At 36.6% G+C, this 27,282-nt stretch overlaps 2 protein-coding genes across 5 annotated transcripts in view; one reads left to right on the top strand and one right to left on the bottom strand.

The window, feature by feature from the left end:
* LOC127835053 (uncharacterized) overlaps window positions 1-27,282 on the bottom strand; it is a 443,836-nt gene that overhangs the window by 270,003 nt on the left and 146,551 nt on the right. The window lies entirely within an intron of this gene.
* On the top strand, window positions 532-26,594 carry LOC127835051 (methanethiol oxidase-like). 4 transcript variants are annotated; one of them, XM_052361291.1, is made up of 11 exons: window positions 3,276-3,458; window positions 4,024-4,209; window positions 6,006-6,126; window positions 6,810-6,989; window positions 7,557-7,738; window positions 10,741-10,941; window positions 12,609-12,674; window positions 13,224-13,369; window positions 15,164-15,345; window positions 17,272-17,288; window positions 25,622-26,594. In XM_052361291.1, exons 1-10 carry the CDS (start codon window positions 3,276-3,278, stop codon window positions 17,283-17,285), a joined length of 1,461 nt encoding a protein of 486 aa, XP_052217251.1. In that variant the 3' UTR covers window positions 17,286-17,288; window positions 25,622-26,594. The 4 variants fall into 4 exon arrangements, with proteins under 4 accessions (XP_052217249.1, XP_052217251.1, XP_052217250.1 ...); XM_052361290.1 differs by lacking the exon at window positions 25,622-26,594 and adding an exon at window positions 20,257-20,829; XM_052361289.1 differs by lacking the exons at window positions 17,272-17,288; window positions 25,622-26,594 and adding an exon at window positions 532-699 and having other exon boundaries at window positions 3,292-3,458; window positions 15,164-16,880.

Consider the following 27,282-nt stretch of genomic DNA (forward strand, 5'->3'; position numbering starts at 1 on the left):
GTTATATTTTGTGACACTTCGAGGATTGCTTATATAAAGTATGAAATACATCATTCATTGCATGAGCATGGATGGCCGAGTGGTCTAAGCGTTAGTCTTTTATTCCAGGGGTCAGTGGTTTGAGCCCAGTTGAGTTTTTTCCATAATTGTATTCTTGTTTTTACTGGAGCTTTTAAGATCCAATGTTTACATTTATCAATATCAAGCATTTACTGACAAACTTCAATATCTGTGAAAATGCCCCTTTAAAGAAAACGATTCAAGATTCAAAACGATAAAGGTTCATACTACTGTACATTAAATAACAAAATCAACACAAATGTTCGCCTTTTCCAAAATCTATAATCGATTTAACATGAAAACGTGTGTGCATTCATAACCAGATTTCATTGATCTGCATCGATTCCGATATACATTTTAGACTAAACAAATATTACATAAAACATTGTAATTAAGTCTAGACTATAACTCTTGTAATGTTACGACGAATTAAGTCCCTTTGCAAACAACCTATATGATTAAACTACAACGCATAACCACGTCTGTTTACAAACAAGCGTTGTTTAAACCAGCGTTGGTTTACATTACAAAACTGTGTAATTGAAGTAGCTGTATGTAGATTATTCGCAGTCTTAACAAGCATTCATTGCGGATTGTTGTGTTCGTTAGAAAGCTCTCTCTCTCTCTCTCTCGACATGGGTAAGTCAGTTTGTTTGTGTTTAAATTTAACGTACTTCATATTTCAATTATGACGTGCACGTTCTGCGTTTAACAATTTGTTGAGGCTGCAAATGATCAATAGTTTGCGTGTTCGACGTATTTAATTTGCTGTGACGTAAATATCAGATTGGAAAACGTATTGGTACTACTATATTGTTTGTGAAAACATGCAATCATTTGCTGCATAACTCTATGCGCAGAAATAGATGCAGTACTTCATATTCTTCATACTTAGTTGGTGTGGAATGTGTACACTATAATTATTGTGTTAATGCCATTGCGGGAAATTTGTTTGTAAAAAATGACATTGACTCAACTGTACGTGCACTTATGTAAGAATAAACGTACCCGGCTTAGAGTGTAAAAAGAGAACAGGAAAAAATACGCGGTCACGATATGATACTCATGAATGTATCAATCGTAGGTATTTTTTCAAATATTTTAAAATCGACTGTGGTTCTTCTCATGAAAAATCGATTGTTTGTGGGCAACAAAACTCTATCAATACCCCACATAATAGGACTTAACATCTTTAAATGGCCTCGAATTGTGTTTGCGGTGGCAAAATAAAATATAGATACGGGTCATAAAGCCTTTATAACTTGAGCATTTACACAGTTTAAGAGCTTATCGGGTTCACAGAATATTTGTGTACATCGAAAGTCCATTTTAACACTGTATTCAAGCAAGCAAGATAATGCCTTCGGTTTAATATACTAAAATTTGAACCACGCAACACCAACGTGTCGCGTGTACATGAAATAGATAGCACAACCTTTTTTCTGGAGTATGCAATGTTAATGGAGATCATAATACAGCGCAGTCAAACATGACTTTTATGGTCGGGTGACCAACCATCTAAAAAGTGGTTACCTGACTTCAGCATGTATTGTGTTATTGACACAGTTTTAAGGTCACTTTTGTTTAAATGACAACACATTTCACCATCGAATAAGGCTTTTTGCATGTGTACCTCGTGTAAATCGTATCAATTAGCGAGTTCTAAAAAAGAATAATAGTCTACCTTAAGTGTGTTTGAAAGTTATTTGTTTACTTAATGTAAACTGTGTTATTTGTTTTAAATCAAATCCTTACATTAAAAAACAACATATTGTTTTGTGTCATTAAAGGTGCCTTTTCACAGATTTTGGCATTTTTTAACTTATTCATTAAATGCTTTATATCGAAAAATGTAAACATTGGATCGTAAAAGCTCCAGTAAAAAATCAAGAATAAAATTAAAAAAAGGAAAAGAACATTGCCCGGACCAGGTTTCGAACCAATGACCCCTGGAGTCCTGCCAGAGTCCTGAAGTAAAAACGCTTTAGCCTACTGAGCTATTCCGCCGAGTACACTTACTCGACGTATTTTATACCTTATATAAGCAATCTTCGTAGTTTCACAAAATTTAACGACAAAAACAGAACTCTCCAAATTATTCAATCGTTTCGCGTTGCAACGCTTTATAATTTTTAGGTTTTAAAATCGTCAAAAGATGCATATAATGGCTATATTAGACCATGGTAAATGTTCAGTATTACTCTTTCCTCACAAATATCATAACTAAAACGAAAATTTGCGAATCTGAAACAACTTTTTTCAATTTTGTCAATTTACCAAAGCGTGAAAAGATCCCTTTAAACCAACACTATGGATGTTAAATGGACATCGAAGTACATAACATGCACGTAGTCAAACGTCGTCATGCAAAACGCATAATAAATAACAGATCAATCTTTCACAAACAAAGAAAGGACATGTTTGAATACTGCGATATATCAATGATAACTCATACGTAAAGAGACGTTTGTAAGTAACGCATTCGTACTGAAAGCGGATTCTACAGCCGCCGTATACACGTGGCATTGAGATCTTTGTTTACCGTTTGATAAACATAAAATGTTAATCTGCACGCATGCATTGCATGCATTATCTGCTTCGTAAATAGATAACAGTCGCTGCAAGACGATAATGATTCAACAATTGTGTCTTGGTCTGGGAAAATTGGGCATAATGCATGTGCGTAAAGTGTCGTCCCAGATTAGCATGTGCAGTCCGCACATGCTAATCAGGGACGACACTTTTCGCTTTAATGGTATTTTTCGTTTAAAGGAAGTTCCTTTTTACCGAAAATCTAGTTTAAGCGGAAAGTGTCGTCCCTGATTAGCCTGTGCGGACTGCACAGGCTAATCACGGACGACACTTTACGCACATGCATTATGCCCAGTTTTCTCAGAACAAAACACACTTTAACTAATATACGCCATATAAAGAACATCGGCATCCATAAAATGTTTCGTATTGGTTTCATTAATCTTGTTTCAGGTATTCTTTTTTAAAAGTACAAACGTTTACTTTGTTTTAGCAACGATATGTCTCTTGAATCCTTACTTGTTTATGGTCATTATAATATTAAAATGTTTTCTATAACCTGTTTAAATGGTAGCTTACCGATATTGTGTATACACAACACACACGTATGTGTTATGATCTTAAAGTAATAAAACTTGCGGTTCGGACCAATTTGAATTTATTGTTAACAATACAAAAATATGATGGTGTTATGTTTAGCTTGCTGCAAAGGCCCCGGATATGCCACGCCCATGGACGCGTACAGGAACGGCGCCCGTGAGGAGATTGTGTATATTCCGTGTATTGTTCCGCCGAAAGATCGGACCAAGAGATGCGACTATCTGGCCACAGTCGATGTCAACCCAAAGTCGAAAACGTATGGACAGGTAAACGCTTCATAATTAATTGAGACTTGTTATGAGAAAACTGGGCTTAATGCATGTGCGTAAAATGTCATCCCAGATTAGCCTGTGCAGTCCGCACAGGCTAATCAGGGATGACACTTTCCGCCTCAACTTGATTTTTGGTAAGGAGGGACTTCCTTACAACTAAAAATACTATAAAAGCGGAAAGCGTCGTCCCTGATTAGTCTGTGCAGACTGCACAGGCTAACCTGTGAGGAAACTTTACGCGCATGCATTTAGCCCGGTTATCTCAGAAGGCGGCTCAATTGGTCTGCAAAAGTTAATTTAGGAAATTATTTTCTTTTTTATTGTTGATTGTTAGGATTAAAATATATATTTGGGAGTTACGATGCTTATAAATTACATAACTAAGGCGATAAAAAGCAGCCTAGAATCAGAGTGTTGACAGGTAAATAGCGATAATGCGAAAATAAATTAGTTTTTGCGAAATTATTTAAGAAATATTTTAGATAATGTAGTAAAAAAATGTTATTGCTAAAACTGATTTGTTGCCTCATTTCTTGTTTCGGTCTTCAAATAATTTCAGGTCTTGCACAGAATGTATCTGCCGTATATCGGGGACGAGGTACACCACACCGGTTGGAACGCTTGTTCGAGTTGCCATGACGACCCGTCCAAGTCACGCAACCGCTTGATCATGCCTTGCCTTGACAGCGATCGAATATATGTAGTGGACGTCGGCACGGACAAACTTGCACCAAGAATACACAAGGTCGATTCCATTCCTATATATATAAACTAAATCAGGAGACTCAGAACAAACATGCTTCCATACAATGATGGTCCAAAAAGATTTTTTGCTGGTATCCTTTACAATCAGCTCAATATAGATGTCACAGCACAGGTTATGTGAGCGATCAATGCCCCAATCTGAAAGGACATTGTCACACTTTGACGTTAATAGTCAAAATCGTACAATGTTAAGCTTGTCTGGACTTTACTTTCATCAGTCTTCAGACAATGTTCACATTCTTGGTTGCATTTACTTTCCACGTGGTCACAGTGTGTCACGTGACAGATCCATGTAGCTGGCCCTCACGTCAAAGTGACATACGATAGTGTAATTGGTAATGCATAGCTTGTCAATACATGTACTTTGAAATATCTTATAACACATTCCGCATGAGAGAATCGCATGTCATGCATAAGATTTATCCTTAGATCAACTGTTAAGGTCGCCAATTTAGATTAAAATGCAATGTAGTAATGATGCACTGTATCCGGATATCATTTTTTAGACAACAGGACATTAATAAATTTGCATCAACTTTTTCATCACCTGGACATGCCTCGTCATAGTAAACATGCATTTATTTTTCACCAAATCTAAATTTCTAAAGCAATCATATACAAAATGGAGCAACATTAAAATAAACCCGGACTTAAATCAACACAGTTATTGGCCTTTCAGAAAAGATTAAAGGCCAGATAGAGAAATAATCAAGTCCAAACTTATCTTTCCCAGTGTATCTATATTATTAAATGATATAATATTAAAACTACGCTTAATAACTATCTATTTTCACTATTCTTCTGCACATTTTTTACGGAAACATTGGCTTGCTCCGTTGAAGAATCTGCTATTTCTACTTGTTCTAATTTTACCATCGACTGGATCAAAGCTTATTACCGCTTTCGCACCACTAACTTCATAATTGTTCAAATTCTATAAAAACGGACTCGCGTCTGAACGACAGCTGCTCCTAACCCCTCGCATATGCGGGATTATTATTGAGATGCTCTTATTGTTTGAAATGTCACAATGATAAGACTGTCATGTTTACTCCCATGGTATTGCGCGAGTTGAGCCTCTTATTGAGTCGCGTTCTAAGAAAACTGGGCACAATGCATATGCGTAGTGTCGTCCCAAATTAGCCTGTGCAGTTTACACAGGCTAATCAGAAACGATACTTTCCGCCGAAATTGGATTTTTGCTAAGAAGAGACTTCAATTTAACGAAAAATGTCATAAAAGCGGCAAATTTCGTCCCTGATTAGCCTATGCGAATTGCACAGGCTAATCTGGGACGACACTTTACGCACATGCATTATGCCAAGTTTTCTCAGAACACGACTTTATTGATTATAATTTAGGTATGCATTTTTATGTATTTATCTTCAAATACAAAACAAATAACAGTTTTATCGAAGTTTTATCATTGTCAGTAGCCAACGCACCAGCCGGGGTATAAGTATACTGCTGCCTGCGGATATGACTGGAGTAACCTGTTCTGCATAACATATGGAGCCCGTGTTTTGAATCATGTAGAGTTGATAGGCGTAAACTCGCTTATTATTCACAGAAGTTCGAGCAGAACTTCATCGGCGCTTTAGTAAAGAAAGCAAGCAAAATGTTTATATTTAGTTCGGCCCAGTAATTCAGCTATGGCGTTCAGCTAGAGGATTGTCAATTTCTTGTGCAAATAACAATTCTCGACGTTAATACGTAGCATGTCGTTTCTTCGAGTAACGCAACGCAACATTATTACCTTGTGTTTTCATTTTCCAGATTGTTGAACCAGAAGAGCTGCACGAGAAGGCAAAATGCGGCACGCCTCATACCACACATTGTCTCGCGAGCGGCGAGATTATGATAAGTTGCATGGGAGACGGTCATAAAAACCCGAAAGGTAAAGTATGCCCAAGAAGTCATGTCTTGGACTCAATTGCTTTCTATTCAATGCATGAAGGACTTTTGGAATACAAGTTATTTCACAGGACGTACGTCTTTGGTATAAACTGTTAATGCATCAAGTTCTTTGGAAAATATAAATGACAAGAAAGTTAACTAACAATCCACGTATTGCGAGTGTGACGTTAATGACACATGACACGTGACACGCAAACGTACACCAAAGAGGCCGATACGTAACACAAAATAGGCATTCTATCTTAATTGGTTTAAATAAAAATTGATAATAAAACAGGAAATGTTGTTTGTCATAACACACACAGTATGTAAGGTTTGAATGACATTATTAAAACCCCAAACATGAGGAATGTAGCACAATTGAAGACCAATCGGAAGACAAGCCGTTTTGGTTATTTGCACGATAAAAAATCCCTAAAGGGCGTTTTCAGAAAAGGAAATAAGGCAGCACGAGTCCATTACGAAGGTTTTGAAAAGTAGCTTAAAATTCACTTCATGTTATCCTCTTCTGTGACTGACTTTCATCTTATGTTAGGCTTGTGGATGGGGACGGTTATTAATGCTAAACTTGGAATCTGCGGAAATAAAACAGCTTTTATGTATTCGCAATTCGATGCATCATCAACATACCCAAACTGTTCTTAATTGCTACGTGCATTCTAGGCAGTTTCGTAGTCTTGGATGGCGAAACTTTCGAAGTGAAGGGTACCTGGGAGAAAGGATGCGGCACCGAGTTTGGTTACGACTACTGGTACCAGCCTCATCACAATGTCATGGTCAGCACTGGATGGGGCAGTCCAAAGGCTTTCTTCTCAGGGTTTAATCCAAAGGACGTTGAGGAAGGTACGGTTTTGCTGGTCTCTTAACTGCGTATGTCAATTACAAGTATATTCTTTTCAAGGGAAAGGAGTAATAGTGTTTGAATAACAATATAAATATTTGGAAATTGAGAACATCACCCTATGACTAGTTCACGGTTTGTTCATAAAACTAAGATATTTCTAAAACTTGGGATAGATATACTTATATGAATGTATATAGTAAAGACACCGAGGCAATTTATGAGGCTCATCTGCGAATTAACCTTTTCAGTGCGGAAACCGAATTTTGAAGGCCTGTGCAAACAGTTTGTATCCAGATGAGACGCCACAAAACGTGGCGTATCATCAGGATCCAAACTGTTTGCTATTCTGATAGTATTCTTTGAAAAAACATGAAGAAAATGCTTATTTTATAAATCTAGCAGACGACATTTTAGCAGACAACAAATTTCCCAGCATTCAAAGGGTTAAATGGTATTTACATCAATTGATGCTTAATATTTTTCAGAGTGTTTCGTAACGCTTTTCTAAATCGTAAAGCACTTTTAAATGGCATCTTACGACTACACGTGCGTTTTTTTATCAACAGGACGATATGGCCGCTCCCTCTACTTCTGGGACTGGCGTGAGCACCGACTGATCCAGACCTTGGACCTGGGGCCCGAGGCGTGGATGCCGCTAGAGATCCGTTTCTTGCACGAGCCAACCGAGGCCCAAGGATACGTCGGTTGTGCTTTAAGCTCAACCGTTTTCAGATACTTCAAGACCGCAGTAAGTTTGATAGCACAGTGACTACTATGTTAGTATCATTGTGTACTTGAGTATTTCCGACGAGTTGAAAACATGTTTCCACGGCGAGGCTTGCCAAACCGTGTAAGCGTTTCTGAGCCGAGTCGGATACGTTCACGTACACAAGGACAATAACATTTATCCTTGCGTACTAATATCAAAATTATTTGTAATCTTTCCCGGTAACGCCATGCAAAGAAGTCCTCATCAGTTTAATAAAAAAAACAGTATCAAGAAAAAAATATCGTTATATGCCTAGATTCAAAGTTAATCATTATTCCAAATGATACACACTCAAGTAGGAAACAGAAGGTTTTGTTCAAACTTAAATTCTTGCTTCACATAAAGAAAATACCAAAAACAAAGTTGGCTGCCATATATCAACATACAAAACCAAATGTTTATGTCCCCCAGTCTATACTGGGGGACATATTGTTTTTGCCCTGTCTGTTTGACGGTTCGTTGGTTTGTTTGCGTCAAACTTAAACATTTGCCATAGCTTTTGCAATATTGAAGATAGCAACTTGATATTTAGCATGCATGTGTATCTCATAGAGCTGCACATTTTGAGTGTTGAAAAGTAAAGGTCAATGTCATTCTAAAAGGTCAATGGTCAAATATATGGGGGGACATCTTGTTTAATGATCTAAATAACTGAGTTGATTTTCGTCTAGTTGTGTTTGCTTTCATGATGCGTTGAAAATCTGCATGTGGCATTCCCGATACATTTCTACATCGCCATCTTCTTTTTCCAATTAAAAACAGTTGATGTAAGCAGTCAATTCTTTTTGGATAAACATTCTTTGATCAGCTAAAAATGAACAACCTATTCTTCAAAAAAATGCCCTTAAAATTATACGTTTATATCATTCCTTAAAGTAAAAAAAAATCAATTCACACAATTTTAAAATTTAATTCTTTTTGATATCAGTGACAATGTTCTAAATCCGCATCTTGTTCAACCAAAACACTTAATTTAAAAGATCGCGTACATTCTACATTACTAAAGAAATCTCAAAAGCAATATCACCGATTTCCTTTGAGCCATATATCCCAACACTTTTATTGGGACGATTGAACTTTACCGGTACGTAAAAAAGAATGGAAAGAAAGAATAATTTTATTGTTGCTAAGCGTGTTACACCTAACACCTAAAGGAACACCTTATCCTTTTATCCTTTATATTTCCTTAGTATACGACGGCGTTTATGCATAAATTAGGTGTATTTTTCCCGACAGTTCATACACCGATAACATGCAGAAAAATGCTATTCAATTCTTATAATTACAACACAAAATGCAACACAAATAGCAACATGCTTCCCGTCTAGAGCACCAACTGCATGTGGCAAATTCCACTGTCTTCAAATTCCTGGGAGATAGATCGCCACTCATCGGGTGTCACAGGAACGGTGAACACTTTGTCATTGTAGGCCTGGACAGTAGCGCTGCTAACTTCAGGAACCATATGACAAATTGCTGCCTTACTGCACCGAAACGCATAGAAGAGTGATGAGTAATTGTCCCCTGTAGCCAAATGCCTCAGAGTCAGTGCCAGTTTCAATCCAGGTATAGGGGCAGAGCGAATCTTCGTATCTTGTCTTGAGATGACTTGAGATATCCGGTCAGGATCTCGTCGAATAGTTCTGGGGGCATCCGCAGATAATTCTGAAAGGTGTTGATATAATCGTTACGGAGTTACCTGGTAAGAAATGCATCAAAGTGGCTTGCTGCTGCCTTCTAGCTTCTGATAGCTATGGACGAACCCACATCGACGTTGGCCTCCTTCTCCGTCTTTTCCCGGACTTTTGTGCTTCATTCAGCTCTTTACAACGCAAAGATTTTATTAATGTTGCAAATAAGCAGACAAACACAAAAAGCATCCTCGTCGTTCACATGCATTTTACTGGAATTATTTTGTTATAATAAATGCTGTTGCTTGAGAGTTTTCTTTTATACCGGGAGCACAATCGTGCCTGAAACCTCTCGGATGTCCACGTTTGATTCGCGACAGACCGTGAAAGAAAACTCAGCGCATCGTCGAAGGGCCGCGTTTACGCTTCGACGGCACGTCACGGATACCTTGATAAACCGTGAGGAAACTTAGCACAACCTAGCAAACCTTGGATTAAAGGTCAAAAATTGCAAAAGTCACACGGCGCGATACGTTTCAGACAAACGGGACTGCCTTGGCTGCCGCGAACGTAATGTAAAAGCAGCATAACGTATAAATCTATTTTCAGTTTCGGTTTCATCTCCGTTAAACGGGTATATCGTTGATGTTCGCAAAAATAATATAACGTCATTTCGCTATTGATCAATAAAAAACAACGACATTAAGTTTCGCGTAAGACAAAACGGCAACGTGTTTATGACCATAAAGTAGCGCCATGAATATTCATGTTTAAATTTGCATACAAACAAGTGGGTTCATCGGAACATGAAAAACCGGTCACGTGAGCAAATTATACAATCAGAATGCAGCATTCATATGAAAGTGACGGAAGTTGTAATTATTTAAGTCTTACCTGACCTTTAACCGAAAGTGTACGGCAAAAAAGGTCCGATATCAACACGAATTTACAGTGTAAATGCTGGTGGGCATGTGAAGCACACATTTACATGACACCCAGAATTTCCTTCTTGCATCTCTTTTAGCAGAATGATACATTTTGGTATTGAGATTCTCAGCGATAGGAAATATATACGCATTTTTTACACGTAGCAGATGGGCCGACTGAGTATTTTGTGGTGTTAGTAATTTGGTGACACCACTTTTAGCCGACTGAGTTGATAAATATTGTGAACTGTTAAAATAATTCCTCTGTGATGTTTTGTAGATAACTCGATGACACAAATCATTTATGTTGACCGTGTTATTTTAACTGAGCTTAGTACAAACTTTTTGGATTCTTAAAATATTAGTTAATGTTCTTTTTTAAATTTAAATAAGCATAATTATTTTGGAAATTATTGTTCCAAAGTCGGGCACCTGGAGCGCAGAAAAGGTAATCGCCATTCCCAACAAGAAGGTGGAGGGCTGGGCCCTCCCGGAAATGCCGGGTCTTATCACCGACGTTATCCTATCTCTGGATGACCGCTTCTTGTACTTTTCCAACTGGGCGCACGGTGACGTTCGCCAGTACGATATCACCGATAGGTGCAACCCGAAACTGGTTGGTCAGGTAAGGTTAACCGCAATGTTTACTGCTTTTTTAGATCGTCATATCCTCCTCCTACTAATTACTTCATATCGATAAAACTGAGACATGATCTTTGTGGGCTTTAATGATGATTGTACAATAATTGAATTTACCTTACTTCTACATAGTGTTAGTTATTTCGACATAATTTGTTACTCTTTTTACATATTGTTAGGACTTGATTGTATAAAGCGTTTATTCAGAAAGATTAAAATAAAATGCTTGAAGTATTTAATTTCTATCAGAATGCAATACCTGTGCGTAATGTGCCGCCCCAGATTAGCCTGTGCAGTCCGTACAAGCTAGTAATGTGCCGCCCCAGATTAGCCTGTGCAGTCCGTACAAGCTAGTAATGTGCCGCCCCAGATTAGCCTGTGCAGTCCGTACAAGCTAGTAATGTGCCGCCTCAGATTAGCCTGTGCAGTCCGTACAAGCTAGTAATGTGCCGCCCCAGATTAGCCTGTGCAGTCCGTACAAGCTAGTAATGTGCCGCCCCAGATTAGCCTGTGCAGTCCGTACAAGCTAGTAATGTGCCGCCCCAGATTAGCCTGTGCAGTCCGTACAAGCTAGTAATGTGCCGCCTCAGATTAGCCTGTGCAGTCCGTAAAAGCTAGTAATGTGCCGCCCCAGATTAGCCTGTGCAGTCCGTAAAAGCTAGTAATGTGCCGCCTCAGATTAGCCTGTGCAGTCCGTACAAGCTAGTAATGTGCCGCCTCAGATTAGCCTGTGCAGTCCGTACAAGCTAGTAATGTGCCGCCTCAGATTAGCCTGTGCAGTCCGTACAAGCTAGTAATGTGCCGCCCCAGATTAGCCTGTGCAGTCCGTACAAGCTAGTAATGTGCCGCCCCAGATTAGCCTGTGCAGTCCGTACAAGCTAGTAATGTGCCGCCCCAGATTAGCCTGTGCAGTCCGTACAAGCTAGTAATGTGCCGCCCCAGATTAGCCTGTGCAGTCCGTACAAGCTAGTAATGTGCCGCCTCAGATTAGCCTGTGCAGTCCGTACAAGCTAGTAATGTGCCGCCTCAGATTAGCCTGTGCAGTCCGTACAAGCTAGTAATGTGCCGCCTCAGATTAGCATGTGCAGTCCGTACAAGCTAGTAATGTGCCGCCTCAGATTAGCCTGTGCAGTCCGTACAAGCTAGTAATGTGCCGCCCCAGATTAGCCTGTGCAGTCCGTACAAGCTAGTAATGTGCCGCCCCAGATTAGCCTGTGCAGTCCGTACAAGCTAGTAATGTGCCGCCCCAGATTAGCCTGTGCAGTCCGTACAAGCTAGTTATGTGCCGCCTCAGATTAGCCTGTGCAGTCCGTACAAGCTAGTAATGTGCCGCCTCAGATTAGCCTGTGCAGTCCGTACAAGCTAGTAATGTGCCGCCCCAGATTAGCCTTTGCAGTCCGAACAAGCTAATCAGGAACAGTACTTTCCGCCCAGACTGCATTTTCGCTAGAAGATACGTCCTTCTTAAAAATTACATAAACGCGGAAAGTGCATTAAGCCAAGTTTTCCCAGAACGAGGCCCATGTATGTAGCATTACTTTTTGGGCATGGGGCTGCCTTGCAATAGGCATTCACTAAACAAGAAACATGTCGCGATGCATTTTTATAATCATTCATTTAGCTTGGAACCAACTTGTCGCCGTTGTTATACAGGTCTGGCTTGGTGGAAGTATCTGTCGCGGCGAAGGCGTCCGGGTGACAGAGGACAAGGAGTTGAAGGTGATAAAATGTTACCTACGAGAATACCATATTTGTATTCGTAAGAGACGCTTCCAAAATTGACAATCATTCAATTATCGGTTGAATAAATGCATTTTATCGATTCAAGATAAGAGCATATGGTTTATGTTTTGAATAATGGTCATGCATGCGTGTTAACATAAACAGTTGTGTTTTATTTTCATTGTTTTCCGTTATTTAAGTTTTCAATTGAAAATTAATAGCAAGATAGAGCGTTGCCGGGAAATGCAAAGCACAATAATGATAACGTTTGCTTCCATAATTGCTCGGTTATTGTTCGTTTTTATACTTAAGTTGTGTTTGCGGCTTTACTACTTACGACGCATAAACAGCGTGGTTCGCACGTTTTCCACACTTTATTAATTAATGAAACCGAACTTTCAATACCCTTTGTTTATTCAGCTTGCGTTACATTTAAGTACTGCAATAAAAATTCTGTTCTTCTAGTGTTCACAATCATTGCCATAAAACTCAGGCAAACAATAATTAAATCCAGACTGTTTATTGTTGTTCTTTATTTGACATTAGGAACAGCCGACGCGACCCCGAATCAAGGGCAAGGAGATTTCCGGCGCTCCCCAAATGCTTCAGTTGAGTCTGGATGGAAAACGTCTCTACGTGACCACTTCTCTTTTCTCCCCTTGGGATAAGCAGTTCTACCCGGATATGTGCAAGTAGGTTCTAACTTATAACTCAATTATAATGTTTTTATTGAGCTCGCCTTGGTGTACTGGATATGGTGTCCGCCTAGCGACCGGGGGATCACGGGTTCTATCCCCACAGTGGGAGCGTTCTTTAGATCTCCCCCAGAGAAACCAAGGACTGGTTCTAGGCCCAGGAAACGAAAGGCGTTTCAAATAAGTAGTAAATACTTAAAATGAATCGAGCGAAAATAAATAGGTTTAAACTAAACTCTCTATTGAGCTCAATAGATCTATTTAGCTGGTCATCTATTATCATAATTAATGTGCAAGTACGTTCACGTCTGGACTGTAAACGTCTGTACGTTGCCATGTGATACGCAGTTATATCCAGATCTGTAGGTTATGCAAGTAGGTTATGTCACAGTTATCATGTTTATATTGCGCTACATACCATGTGCATCTATTATCATGATCCCGTTCTTCCTTGATATGAGATTTTACAACTGGAGATGTTCAATAATTAACCCGGATAAAGAAATATACGTTATATAGTACTGACCATGTCATTTTACACAGCAGGATAGGTGCATGCATTTTTTTGAACACCTGAAGATGGTCTCTTATTTATTTCGATTTGTGCCTGTAGTTATACCCCCACAAACGAAGTTTAGGGGGGTATATTGGAGTGAGCTTGTCTATCGGTCGGTCTGTCGGTCTGTCTGTCGTTCGGTCTGGCTGTCGGTCCGTATTAAGGGATCGCTCTATAATTCAAGTTGTTTTTACCCGATCTTCACCAAACTTGGTCAGATGTTGTTTCTAGATGATGTGTAGGTCAACTTCGAATAAAGGTCATGCCGGGTCAAAAACTAGGTCACGAGGTCACTTAGTGCGTTTAAAACATTGAGCATGGTGTCCGCTCTCTAATTCAAGTAGTTTTCATCCGAGCTTCACCAAACTTGGACAGAAGTTGTATCTAGATACTGGCTAGGCCAAGTTCGAACATGGGTCATGGCAGGTCAAAAACTAGGTCACGGAGACACTTATTGCGTTTTAAACATTGAGCATGGTGTCCGCTGTTTTTTGTGAAGACAACATGCAAACTATTCTGTGTCAATGCGGCGGTGGGGGTTTTAGTCACGTCTGTGACAAAGCTCTAGTTTATACTTCCTCTGAAGGCTGTCCCTTATGTATCTGAATATGGTTTGGTTGATTCACTACAAATGAAGATTATCTCTTTCATAAAGATGCGTTGCATATATGTTATTCTACAACAGAAGATGCACTCTCATCTATTCGTAGGTCGGCATGTTTGTCATTAACAAACCAAGAATCTATATTTTCTCGTAGAAATGTACACTCAGGTCATAACTTAATTGATGTAGATATCTGTTCACGATCTAAAGGTATATTAAGGTCATATGTCAATTAAATGCGTCTATTATCTACATTGTACCTGCACGTGTAAAGATAACCATACGCAAGCCGGTGAGTACATTATATTGCATCGAGATGCAAGTAGTTTTTATTCAACTTGGGGCTCATAACAGGTCGTGTATACACAGGATATGCATTTCAACGCCTTGCAGATACATTCTTTTTACGATGGTCGTTTCACATTATAACTACGTGTTAATTTCCCTAATATATTCAATAAGGTCAAAGCACACGTAATTGTTATCAATCTCACAGTACCGCAACTTTTTATTTATATTATTTTTAGAGAGATGTAATTGTATTACTCAAACGTTCTCTGATCTGATAAACAAAAACCCTTTTAAACTTGTTTAAACATTTGATTATACAAAACACCGATTTGTATTTCAGGAACGGCTCAATGTTGTTGCTTGTCGATGTCAACACTGAGAAGGGTGGACTTAAGCTCAACACTGACTTTGTCTGCGACTTCGGCCTTGAACCTGGTGGTCCCGTACTCGCGCATGAGATCCGCTACCCTGGAGGAGACTGCACCTCCGATATCTGGCTGACGGCTACAAGTCCAAAATCAGGTTCATCACCGATTTCTAGAATGTAGCCGTTAAAGTTCCTTGACGTTTATTGGTGCAGTTTACACGCTTAACAACTACGTATTGGTTATTTGATTCTCGAACACATCTCAGACTTGGGTTTAAGACCGACACTTGACGTAGCTTTCTAGGTTACATTACACTAAATAATTGAATTCATTTTCTCTTCTGGTTTAAAAGCGATTCAGCGATCGCGGCTAGGCCTTTCGTAATTATTACCTGCATGCTATATGTGTCTCCAACATTTTGGTTCAATTAAATATGGATTACGTTTATAGATGAACGTTTGGGATGCGTTTTTTGAAGTACGTGGCTTCAAAAAAATCCCTCCCGAAACTTTGTTTCCCGAGGGTGCTTGCCTTTGGGCGAAATTTTCTTTATTAGAAGTTGGGAGGCGCTATATTTTTGACTGCTATTATTGGTAGAAGACATATTTATCTTAAGAGATGATAAAAGTCTTTCATATGATAGACAAGAAAAATGCTTTTTTTAATTTGGCGTTTTAAAATGGGAACCTATGGGAATCGGAATTAGTGTAATCCAACCTTCTACTGTTAAGTTGAAATACGCTCAAAAGGGCATTAGAACAAGAATATATGATCGTATTAGTTTTTAAAAACAAATATTAGGGTATTGGAGAAAATACTGTTATCCACGTAATAAAGAAATTTTTGCTAGAACATCAATTTCGGTTGTTGAACAAAAGTTTGATATACCTGAATTTTGTTTTTAACAACAGTAACACAAACTCATTCATGTACGAAATTCATGTATACTATCGGTCATTTGCCATATGTACGTGCAGATTTGTTAATAGGACTTACATTCAATTTTAGTTCCTGCAACACATTCGAGCAAACATGTTAGTATCGGCGTAAACTTTTCCGTAATGAATTGTATTGGTATAAATACCATTTTATGTGCGGTACCATTACAAAATTATAAGTAAATACATTTAATATAACATTACTCGTACATATTCATGTGTTGTTTGAAGGTTGCAAAAAATATAATGGTGATTTTAAAATCGTATATTCTCGCTTTAAATACACGCCGTACATCTTATGTTTTTACTTTTTGGTCGCATATACGGCAAAGGGCCCCTTAATGAACCAACGATACGTAGAATTTGCACGTACATTTTTAAATGTATTACTTAGTGATACATATTTTTTCTTCAAAGTGCAATTACATTCAATGCTAAAAAACAATGTAGGTATGTTGAATATGATCATTTAAACAAATTGTGTTCTTTAGCAGTGCGTGAAAAATAGAACTACAGTTTGAACAACTTCCGTTTTGTGTTGATAAGACATTTAAAGGTTCCTTGCGTCTATGGGCCATTATTAAAACTATGTATATATGTATACACGGTATTGTTATTGTGTATTTAATTAAATATTGTTCTGCTTATATATGCATTTGTTTTATTCAAATTTCTCCATACTAACTATCGTGTCAAAATACCATGTTCATGGTTCTTTTTTTTAATTAATAGAAACGGACTAAAGTTTCAACATACTGTTCTGTTTTTCTTTTTTAATTAAATACAAATTTTTATTTTAATACAACTTTATTTTCATTATTTTAAGATAATAACTTGAGAATAGCCAGTCATATACAATAATAATAATTCATAAATATTCTTTGCGTAGAATAACCTGCGTGTGTGATATTAAATATATGAATGATCGAATTGCAGCTTGTCATAAACTCAGTTGTATGTAAATGCCGTATTATACAGTTTTTAAAATATAAGGCTATATATCTTCACTCGATCTTTGCCGGTTGATTGTGATTTATTGTGATCAAGAAAATCTTAAAACTGTTAATTGAAGCTTTTTATACATACTGTTGTATTAACTTTATGTTTCGTTGCTGATATTTGTTTAATTGAATTGTTTTCAGTTTCACTGGAATAAATGGTAACTACAATTAACATTCATTTGTAGCTTTGCTTTCAGAAACCAACTAACAACACTGACTTTCAAAACTCTTTAGTAGTTTGTGGTTATTTGTGATCAGGTTGTGGTGGTAAATACGTATAAATATATTTGCACATCTATAATGTTGTTAGATTGGTGCGGGTTAACACTTATTATGATTTACATTCAACCATTTAAATGATAAATTATTGTCATACTAATACAAAAGCTTGAGTTGCTAGGTGCTGTTCATTATGTTGAGCTGTAATGATGTTAGTCAAAAAGTTAAGAAACTTGATGTCAACATACTATTAATGAATTTCAACATGAAACATAACAACATTTGAGACTCCTTTGAAATATAATAATCACTTAACAACATACGCATGTAGTTTGTAAACATATATCCAACGAAATACGCATGTTGTCGGATAAAAATATATATAAACATGTAGCTTAAATTATGTGTGGTCTATTGATACATTAATTTCGTTAAATTTTATTTCGTTATTTGTCTATCAACAAAGCTTTACTACTCGCTTCTTACGCGCTTTCAATCTAATACCATTCTATTATGTTTTCATGACTTACACGGGTTTGGGTGATGGCCACCGTGCTAGACACACATTGGTTTATTCTGAGCCAAATACCTCTATACAAATTCAAACGGGTAATATATGAGTCGCGTTCTGAGAAAACTGGGCTTAATGCTTGTGCGTTAAGTTTCGTCCCAGATTAGCGAGTAAAGTCCGCACAGGCTAATCAGGGACGACACTTAACGCTTTTATGGAATTTGTAGTTTCAATGAAGTCCCTCCTTACCGAAAATAAAGTTTAGGCGGAAAGTGTCGTTCCTGATTAGCTTGTGCGGACTACACAGTCTAATCTTGCATGACACTTTACGTACAAGCATTAAGCCCTGTTTTCCCAGAGCATGACCCATATAATCAAATTAACATTCGTTTTTAAAGCAATCCACTCGTCTTTGCATTTGCTTCAACATGGTTTACCTAGAATATAGTGGGGGCACATTTATTCTGATACTTCATCATTATATTCGTTTTCATCCATGTATTTACATGTACATTTGAACTAAGAAATGTGCACTGCTTCTTAGCAAGGATGCTACTAAACAACAGTGCTGTAATTTTAAAATTGCATGTATATAATGCATTTATCTTAACTTTACAATTACACTTTTTGAAAAAGTCCTTAGTCACCACTTTAATGATTCACATGAATTGAATAAAAAAAGAGAAAAAATATGAAAAAATCATGCAATCTAAATAAATCGATCGGCCTTATACTTTTAAAATCTCATTTGGCTTGCCAGGAGTAGTGAACACGTGTCTCTATTTGCACAGTGGCTATACCAAAACGGACGTTCTACCGAATGTTGCGATTGCGTAAATGTTCTATATCTGTATTGTTTGTCGTACTAGCTAGTTCTTGGTTTGAAATTAGAAAATATTATACACAAATGTTATAAGAACGTTATAAAAGTAGTATACAACTATCGTAATGTTGCTGTCTATAACCTGTCACTAATGTTTTCCTCATCCTAACCTACTCAAGTATTAACAGATGACAGACATAATCGTGTAGTCAAGTTAATGTTTTCAATCCAGTGACAACATGCATCACGCTCTATCCGAATATGTCTTGCACGATCTGATCGTAAAAATTCAATAATGCACTACACAGTTTCTAAGTAACGTACCTTATCTGTCAAAGCAAATAGGGATATTCGTAGACATGGAACGGTTATATTTACCAGCCGTCGAGAAATAGTGTGTTAATCATTTCCAATCTAACGTAAAGATATTAATATTAGACTAAAGTTATATTTTAATGACGGCCCGTATTCACCCACCCATTCTAAGAGTTAAGAATAAAGAATAGACTTAGAGCAAAGATAAAAACATCCAGTGTTGAAATGTAAATGGCTACCACTGGTGATTGTGCGTTTAACAACATGTTCTACAAGACTAATGATGTAGATAGAGGTGGTTAATGCTAATTTTAAATCAAAATTAAAGAAATTATTGATATTCTTATTTAAAGAATTTTCTTTATTTAAAGACTTAAGTCTAAGAATTGTTTGGTGAATACGGACCCAAATGACGCATGGCGGAATAGGCTAATGCTTGGCGATCCATAGTAAAGCTCACGTGCCTAAGTCTTACTTAATATACTGTGTATAAGTAAATAAATTCATAGATGTATGGAACACTTTTAATGAATAACTCATATTCCACTTGCAACTTGTCTATTCCATTTGACACTGCACGCAAGTAACTGACCTCACCGGTCTGATGTTACAACAAACTTTCCCTTTAATACATTGCTGCATATTAATATATTTATACATTTCTATACATTCGTCTATGTTATATATCGTCATTTGAAAACGTCTTTAATGCAGTAAGTGTGTATTTTCTTGTTATATTTTATGAAACTAACATCGCCATAAAAGGATAGGTAGATCGGAAAAACTGTTTTCTATTACCGTTTTACAATGCGTTACGTACTTTTGTTCAGTGCCTATTCCAAGCCTTTTTGTAAAATTTTGTTGTATATATATATATATATATATATATATATATATAAATGTCAAGTTTGCGAAAATAATGGGATGAAGGAAAAAAGTCAATTTAGGCCAAACTGACCGATAATTCAAAGTGAAATACAAAAAAAAGAATTTTGTGGTAGGAAACAAAATAAGGTTGTGTCGTATTACTGGAAACAAACAACTTTTAATTAAAAAGACTCAATCAATGTATCTGTAATGGCAACATATGGTTAACGGGAAGTAAGTTAACACATTAATGTTAATTCTAAATAGTGTTGTGGTTATTGCAACATTAATTGAATGTTTACTTTTTTGTCCCCGGGGACAACGATGAACTCGTTCTACATGTGAATTTCCTTCATTGACATTTATTTAATTTTAATTTAATGCTTTGCAGAAGCGAGTGCGGTTCACCGTTGACCAAAAACAAGAGCAAGATGTTCCATGTGAAAGCTTTTGCATGTTCGGACAATGACGGCATACAAAAAAACTGCATAATATGAATAATTATTTTGCACGTGTATATTTATATTTTACTTACAGGTAATCAAATTAAAGCGTTTCAGTACATGCAGAAATCGAAATCTAAGCATTTTTTTGTTTTGTTTTGTTTTGTTTACTTTTTCTTCTTATTAAACCAAGTCTGTTGAAATATGATATAAGTTTATAATTTCAACGATTTATGATTTGTTCACTCCTTTTTTATGTTATCTCTCCTCTTTTGCTTTTGAACTACTAAATTCTTAAAAAACTTTATAAGATATATGTATGTGTGTTTTGTGATTTCAAAATAGCACAGCGCTCGTTTCAGTTGTCCATACTCGACATATCAAATACAAAATATCTATGTATACATGTTCTGTTTATTTGCGATATTGATCATCAACCCGTAAACACATTCGTTAAGCTATAACATTTTATCATAGTGACAGCTTGAATGTACATACTGCTGATAAAAGTAGCACACGTAGTTTTGTTTTGTTTTGATCGATTGTAATCGATTTAGTACTAGGTTTCCAAACACTGAATCTGAGGGTTTGAACATGTACTTAGCAATTAAAGACTACGCAATCTTTCTTGATAAAATATGTGCCTTGATTTATATCCAATTTATCGAGCTATCTTAGATAGTAATTGCTGCATACACACGTTAACCTACATTTACAACTTACACAACTTACAAGAAGGGACAGAAAATACAACAAGCCTTAAATATCTGGATAACTGGATATATATATATATATATATATATTAGTTATAGAGAAATGTACTCATTGCATGCAAACTTTAACCTGACTAAAATAAGCGCACAACAATTACAAGTACAAAAGGGGGGTAAAGATGCTTAAAGCTGCCTGTGCCCATGGGTATTTATCAGTGACTGGTTATAAAGACCATGCACATATATAAACATCGAGATACTGTGTTGATGCAATGTTTTACCTTAAAGTACAAACGTGGACTTAATTAATCTGATTTCTAATTCTACTGAACTGCATGCTATAGTAATCGGCTTTTGTCAGTGACCTCGCATGACGCTTTCAAGGACAAGTGTGAGATTTCAATTGAATATCATGCTTGATCAGAAATGTGTGCGTGTTGCGAGCGGGTCAACAATCACAGAAAAATGTAAGGTACTCCTCAAAACAGTTTTTTGAAGCACGTAGAAGCTTCCGAGAAGAAAACGGTACCCTGTTTGTCGAATTGTACATTTTCGTCGCGACTTAATTATTTTTTAGTTTATAAGAATAAGGTAAGAAGCCTGAGGAAAGTCATTTATTATATTGTATTCGGCCATCTGTGAGCTTTGGAAAGCACATTGAATTGTGAGGCCGCGCATATAGCGCTCGGTAGCTGCCTCCGGAAGTCGGGCTTCGCGGAACCAAAAAAAAATCTTATATATTTGCTGTTATTGTAATTTTAGCGCTTATTGTTGATAATGCCAAATGTAACAGTTTTGCATGTAAATAACATTTCTCGTTATTTTAATACTAATAATAGTGTTACTTATCGCTCATTTGATATGCTAATTATGCTAACTAATCAATATTGAAATGATTATATCGATAAAAAACTATTGCACATTAATATCAAAATGGAATTAAGTGGCTTATTTCTCTCACAAATGTATACTTTTGAGTGAACCTTCAAACTTATTTGGGTGAGACTATTAAATAGCTGCTGAGATCATTAATAACACGTTTGGTCGTAAATAAATTGCATGTCATCCTTGGTGACGTGATATTCAATCATTCGCCCGAGCGTATTTTAGCTTGCCATGGCTAGTAAAATGCTCATATACTTTTATGAGGGATGTGTTGTTCAAGGTCCTTAAACAACTGATGAGTATTTTTGTTTATATTTTACTTTTTGTGTGGGTCTTTCTTTGTGATATGTTGCTTTATCTGCAAAGTTGACGTGTCCTTACATAGATGTTTAGATTAAGACCGATGAAAGGTTTGTTTTATGCATGTAATCAAGTCCTCAACTGAGTAGCAGCTGTTATTATAGAGGTCTTCAAGTAAATATATATTCATTCTCTCATTCTTTTCTCAATTGAGCAAAAGTGACTTATAAGACATTGGTCGACCTATTGTTAAGAAACAAAAAAATGACATTATTAGCATAAAGCTGCTTACTAGAGTTTTTTTTCATAAACACGTTAAACTGATACGCACATGCAGTTGTGCGAATGGTCAGTCAAATGATATTTAGGCGATAAAACATTTGATCCATTGAATTGCGATGCTTAGTCAGGGTTTCTGTGTCGTGCTCAGATTATTTCTGTGTTAATCATAACCATAAGCATCGTTCCCAAATTAAAAAAAAAATCCAATGTACTTCAAAAACGAACGTCAAACACATTTGGTTAAGGTCCACTATTTTGACAGTGGCTTTGATCCATACTTATTTAGTTAACAAATATGTTGGACAAAATAACTTCATCTATCAATACAATCTAAACGACATTCAGAAAAGTGTTCTAAGCAGTAAGATGACACTACATCTTAATCAGATTGTTTGTAACATGCTTAGTCGCATCCACATTTTTTTCCTGTAACCTTCGCTTGTTTCATGTACTATTTCCTGTAACCTTCGCTTGTTTCATGTACTATTTCCTGTAACCTTCGCTTGTTTCATGTACTATTTCCTGTAACCTTCGCTTGTTTTATGTACTATTTCCTGTAACCTTCGCTTGTTTCATGTACTTTTTCCTGTAACCTTCGCTTGTTTCACGTACTTTTTCCTGTAACCTTCGCTTGTTTCATGTACTTTTTCCTGTAACCTTCGCTTGTTTCATGTACTTTTTCCTGTAGCCTTCGCTTGTTTCATGTACTTTTTCCTGTAACCTTCGCTTGTTTCATGTACTTTTCCTGTAACCTTCGCTTGTTTCATGTACTTTTTCCTGTACTTCGGCAAAGGTAATATCTGAACTAATTTTGTGGAAATGAAAGACATCTACATTTTTTCCTCTTAACTCTCTATTCACACTCTACCACTTCATATTGTTCATCGACTCATTGATTAAATGTTTTTGAAGTGTTGTTATACGGACCTAAAAACTTCATTTCAAACGGTGGCGATAACATGTTCGCATAGTTTATTTGTACAGTCGCTGACCCATACACCAACATAAGGTGTACAGACAATTGTTTATTTCCATTAAACCAACAAAGTGTTTATGTCGACCCTAAACGTTTCCATGGTATTCCAGGTATAGTTTTTCATCTGTTATTGTGGGTTTAAATTCGATCCTTGATGTATGCACTTATTTATCTGACTAGTTATCAATTAGTTGTTTCACATTCAACCATATTTCGTAAATACATTTCAATTTAACTAAATTGAACACAAAATATTGTTAAAAAAGTAAACCTTATTGGTTTTGATAAAGTTTTCTAATAGTCAATAGTTGGCTGGGTATTCATGTCTTGCTCGCTATATTTCGAATTCCAAATACCGCATATCAACACATAATAAGAATATAAAACGTTTAAGAGTAGTAAATGAAAAGAATGCTTTTTTATTCTGAAATGTTCAAAAGTATGTTGTTGTTTTTTTGCTAATATTTAAGTCAATGCAGCTGCATCGTCGTGTCACAGCGTGTCTAGGACGCGGAAGTTCCGACACGTTTGACATCATACTATAGTGACTGTCATAGATGCAATTCAGATTCTATCAGTGAATTAGTCATAAACCCACTTCATAGAAGATTCTATCGTATGTAAAGAGACGGTTGCTTTAAGTTTTCGCGGCTTACTTCCTTATCAGATAAAACTGGTTTATGATTTAATAATATGTGTAATTATTAAGGGGCTTTGACTCAAACTTTCACAGTGGAATGCCCTAATGTGTTTGCATACTATTTCCATGTGTCCATGGTTGTTTTGCTTTTCAGTATGACATCTATAATCCCAAAGATTATGTCTCCGCTTATTGCTCTGCGGACGTCGCTTCAACTGTTAAAGCGGGAAGTGTCGTCGCTGATTAGCCTGTTCGGACAGCACAGGCTAATCTGGGACGACACTGTACGCTGATGCATTTAACCTCCTTTTTACAGAGAAAGTCCCATTTATTTAACACAAACCATATGAATAGTGATACAGGAAAACATTTATCATTAACCCATTTATGCCCAGTGGACTCTCCCATCCTTTTAGATTGGATCAATTTATTTCCAAAATTAGGGATGTCTAGTATATTTATTTCTATATTTGGAATATTACTTACTACAATTCCTTTAAGCAAACAGCGTAGACCCAGATGAGACGCCGCATCATGCGGCGTCTCATCTGGGTCTACGCTGTTTGCAATGTCCTTTTTTCAGGACGCTAGGCATGAATGGGTTAATCGAGTCAGATTCGTTCGATTTCGATCCAGACTTATATATCAAACGTATGATGCTTTCACAACAGCATACACTTATTTCTACCAATTACATCATGTAAAATACATAACATGCGACAAATAATGTTGTAAATATTTTTTTAATTCTGCGCCAATTACATCAATACTACTTTTCTACTTTTCTTGAATTATGAGTTAATGTTTTTTTTTTAAGTTTAAAGTCAATGTATTGAGACTAAAACTATAGTTATATTTTACCACTAGGAATGAAACTCTTGAAAGGTGTATGTTTTTTTTAGAGTTGATCTTAAAACATACATTAAACAGTTGTTAGAATTTATGATTGAGTGTTCATCATAACATTACATGCGATTTTTTTTAATCAGCCGGAGATATCATCATTTCCGGAACAGCCCAGCTTACATACCATAGTGTTATGATAGTCGTTCGTTTTGTGCAAGCATAACATATGTAAGTACGCTTCGGAAAATTGCCATTCGAAAATCACTTCATATATATTATCTTATATAGCCCATTATTAATGGATAAGTGAAAAAGCATACTAACAGAAATAACTTAATATTGTGACGGGGGGATAACAATCATGAATCGGCGAAATAATTAACTTATATGATATTAAGATATTTTGTTATATAGGACGGATAAATCAAGTAAAAAACAAGATGCAAGTATTACTTTGTAGATAGACACATTAACGAATATAAGGCTAATGTTGATTTGAGTAAATATGAAAATACAGGTGTGATATAACTGGGCACATCAGTCCTCTCACGTATGTCGTCATCGTCCAAACACCCAGAAGTGCCCATATGGGCCATCTTGTTCTTTCCCTTTGTCAAATGTGAAAAGACTCGATTCTGCAAAACATATTGGTTTTCCTAATTTGACACTAGGAACAGCCAAAGCGACTCCGAATCAAGGGTAAGGAGATTTCCGGCGCTCCCTTAATGCTTCAGGTGAGTCTGGACGGAACACGTCTCTACGTGACAACTTCACTGTTCTCCGTATGGGAAAAGCAGTTCTACTCGGATCTCTGCAGGAAGGTTATTGCAATATCATTAAGTGCCTGCTACAACGATATTACTTGGACATTAAGTGGTACGCTTCGGCAATGGTACGCTAAAACAGACATTCCGTTGTATTAGTATGGCGTTGTTGTAAATTGTTGTTGATATATACCCTCGGATATCCGAACCTTTTGCTGCATGTTTTACTTATTCCGAAGTAAAAAATGATCTTAATCACTCATTCCATTTTGCACTGTACACTGTCTTCATTGAGACTTATTTTTGATATGTTTCATGCCATTAATTAACAACTATAAAAACGAAATCTTTTACGCGCAGCCAAGCACACACAAATCTTCGGAGCCTTTCAATATACGGAGAATTACAATTCTTTCAATTTCAGTTAAAAATAGCGAACACTTTATAATTTGTTGACATGTTTGGCTTACTTTATCTTAATATTGCAGATTTGTATTAATTTGTATTGGTAATTTACAGGACAGAACAATGGTTTATAAATTGGCAGACATTCTCAAACAACATCGATTTATTTTATTATTTTCATGATAATTAGCAACTGAGATAATTTCAAACAACTGCCGCTTAATTGAAAAGATCAAAACAAACTGGCGGGTATTCTAGTATAAACAATAAATGCAAATAAAGACATTACAAACCTAGATAATAAAGAAAATCAATTATAATTGTAACCCTTTACAGGAATCTAGCCATGTTTGCTTATTGTTTCATTGTAAACAATTAAAAAAAATAATTCTCTCGTGTAAACAGCTGATTATATATATATATTAATATCGATGTTTTTATCAATTTCTCTAAATGAAGGAATGGATTGATATAATTATACGCATTGCGTAACTTTGTTTTTGTGGAAAAAAGGCTGGTATTACAATTACAATTAAAATCCAGCTCCATAGAATAAAGTAAAGCAAACTGTATTACTATACCACGGAAACATTACCTTACATAATGATGGTATAAAAGCTATGTAAACATGTGTCTGCATAAATATAATAAGGGGTTCTCAAACGCCGATGATATTCAAAAGGGGCCCTTCCTCGCCCCATCCTCGCCTCTAAGTCTACACTTGTTTGACAGGTGACAATACACGGACCATAAGCCCCTCTAATGCAAGTATGTGCGTATGGCCATAACGGATTAACTAATTAGCGTCAGGTGTTTATGACTCGATACTCATGTCCCTGGTCGCCCCCTTTTTTGGTGCGTACATTACCAACCAATCACATGCCATCTTTTTAAAAGAACTTTCTGAGATTTAGTATTTGTTGCTCGACACGAATATCAATGTAAATCATTAAGCAGAAATAAATCACCATGTTGTCGCAAAGTATTGTGCTAGTTGTGTTCATTCTGTCCCTGATGCTGGATGTTCGGAAAGTTCAATGTTTTTAAACGTTTACTTTCATTCGAAAACTCTGAAATTTATTCACGTATACTTATCAAATCGTTATAGGGACTAGGGCAACGGAAACCCTAACGCGAAATTAACTGACAGGGTTATTCATGTA

The sequence above is a fragment of the Dreissena polymorpha genome, chromosome 6 (assembly GCF_020536995.1).
Source record: "Dreissena polymorpha isolate Duluth1 chromosome 6, UMN_Dpol_1.0, whole genome shotgun sequence".
Classification (NCBI taxonomy): Eukaryota; Metazoa; Mollusca; class Bivalvia; order Myida; family Dreissenidae; genus Dreissena; species Dreissena polymorpha.

What these genes read in the sequence shown, in the direction of transcription:
- LOC127835051 (XM_052361288.1), top strand. Translation starts at nt 3,276, where the DNA reads ATGGTGTTATGTTTAGCTTGCTGCAAAGGCCCCGGATATGCCACGCCC. An exon ending in AGTCGAAAACGTATGGACAG is followed by an intron (nt 3,459 to 4,023) that starts GTAAACGCTTCA and finishes AAATAATTTCAG; the next exon opens with GTCTTGCACAGAATGTATCT. An exon ending in TTCTACCCGGATATGTGCAA is followed by an intron (nt 13,370 to 15,163) that starts GTAGGTTCTAAC and finishes TTTGTATTTCAG; the next exon opens with GAACGGCTCAATGTTGTTGC.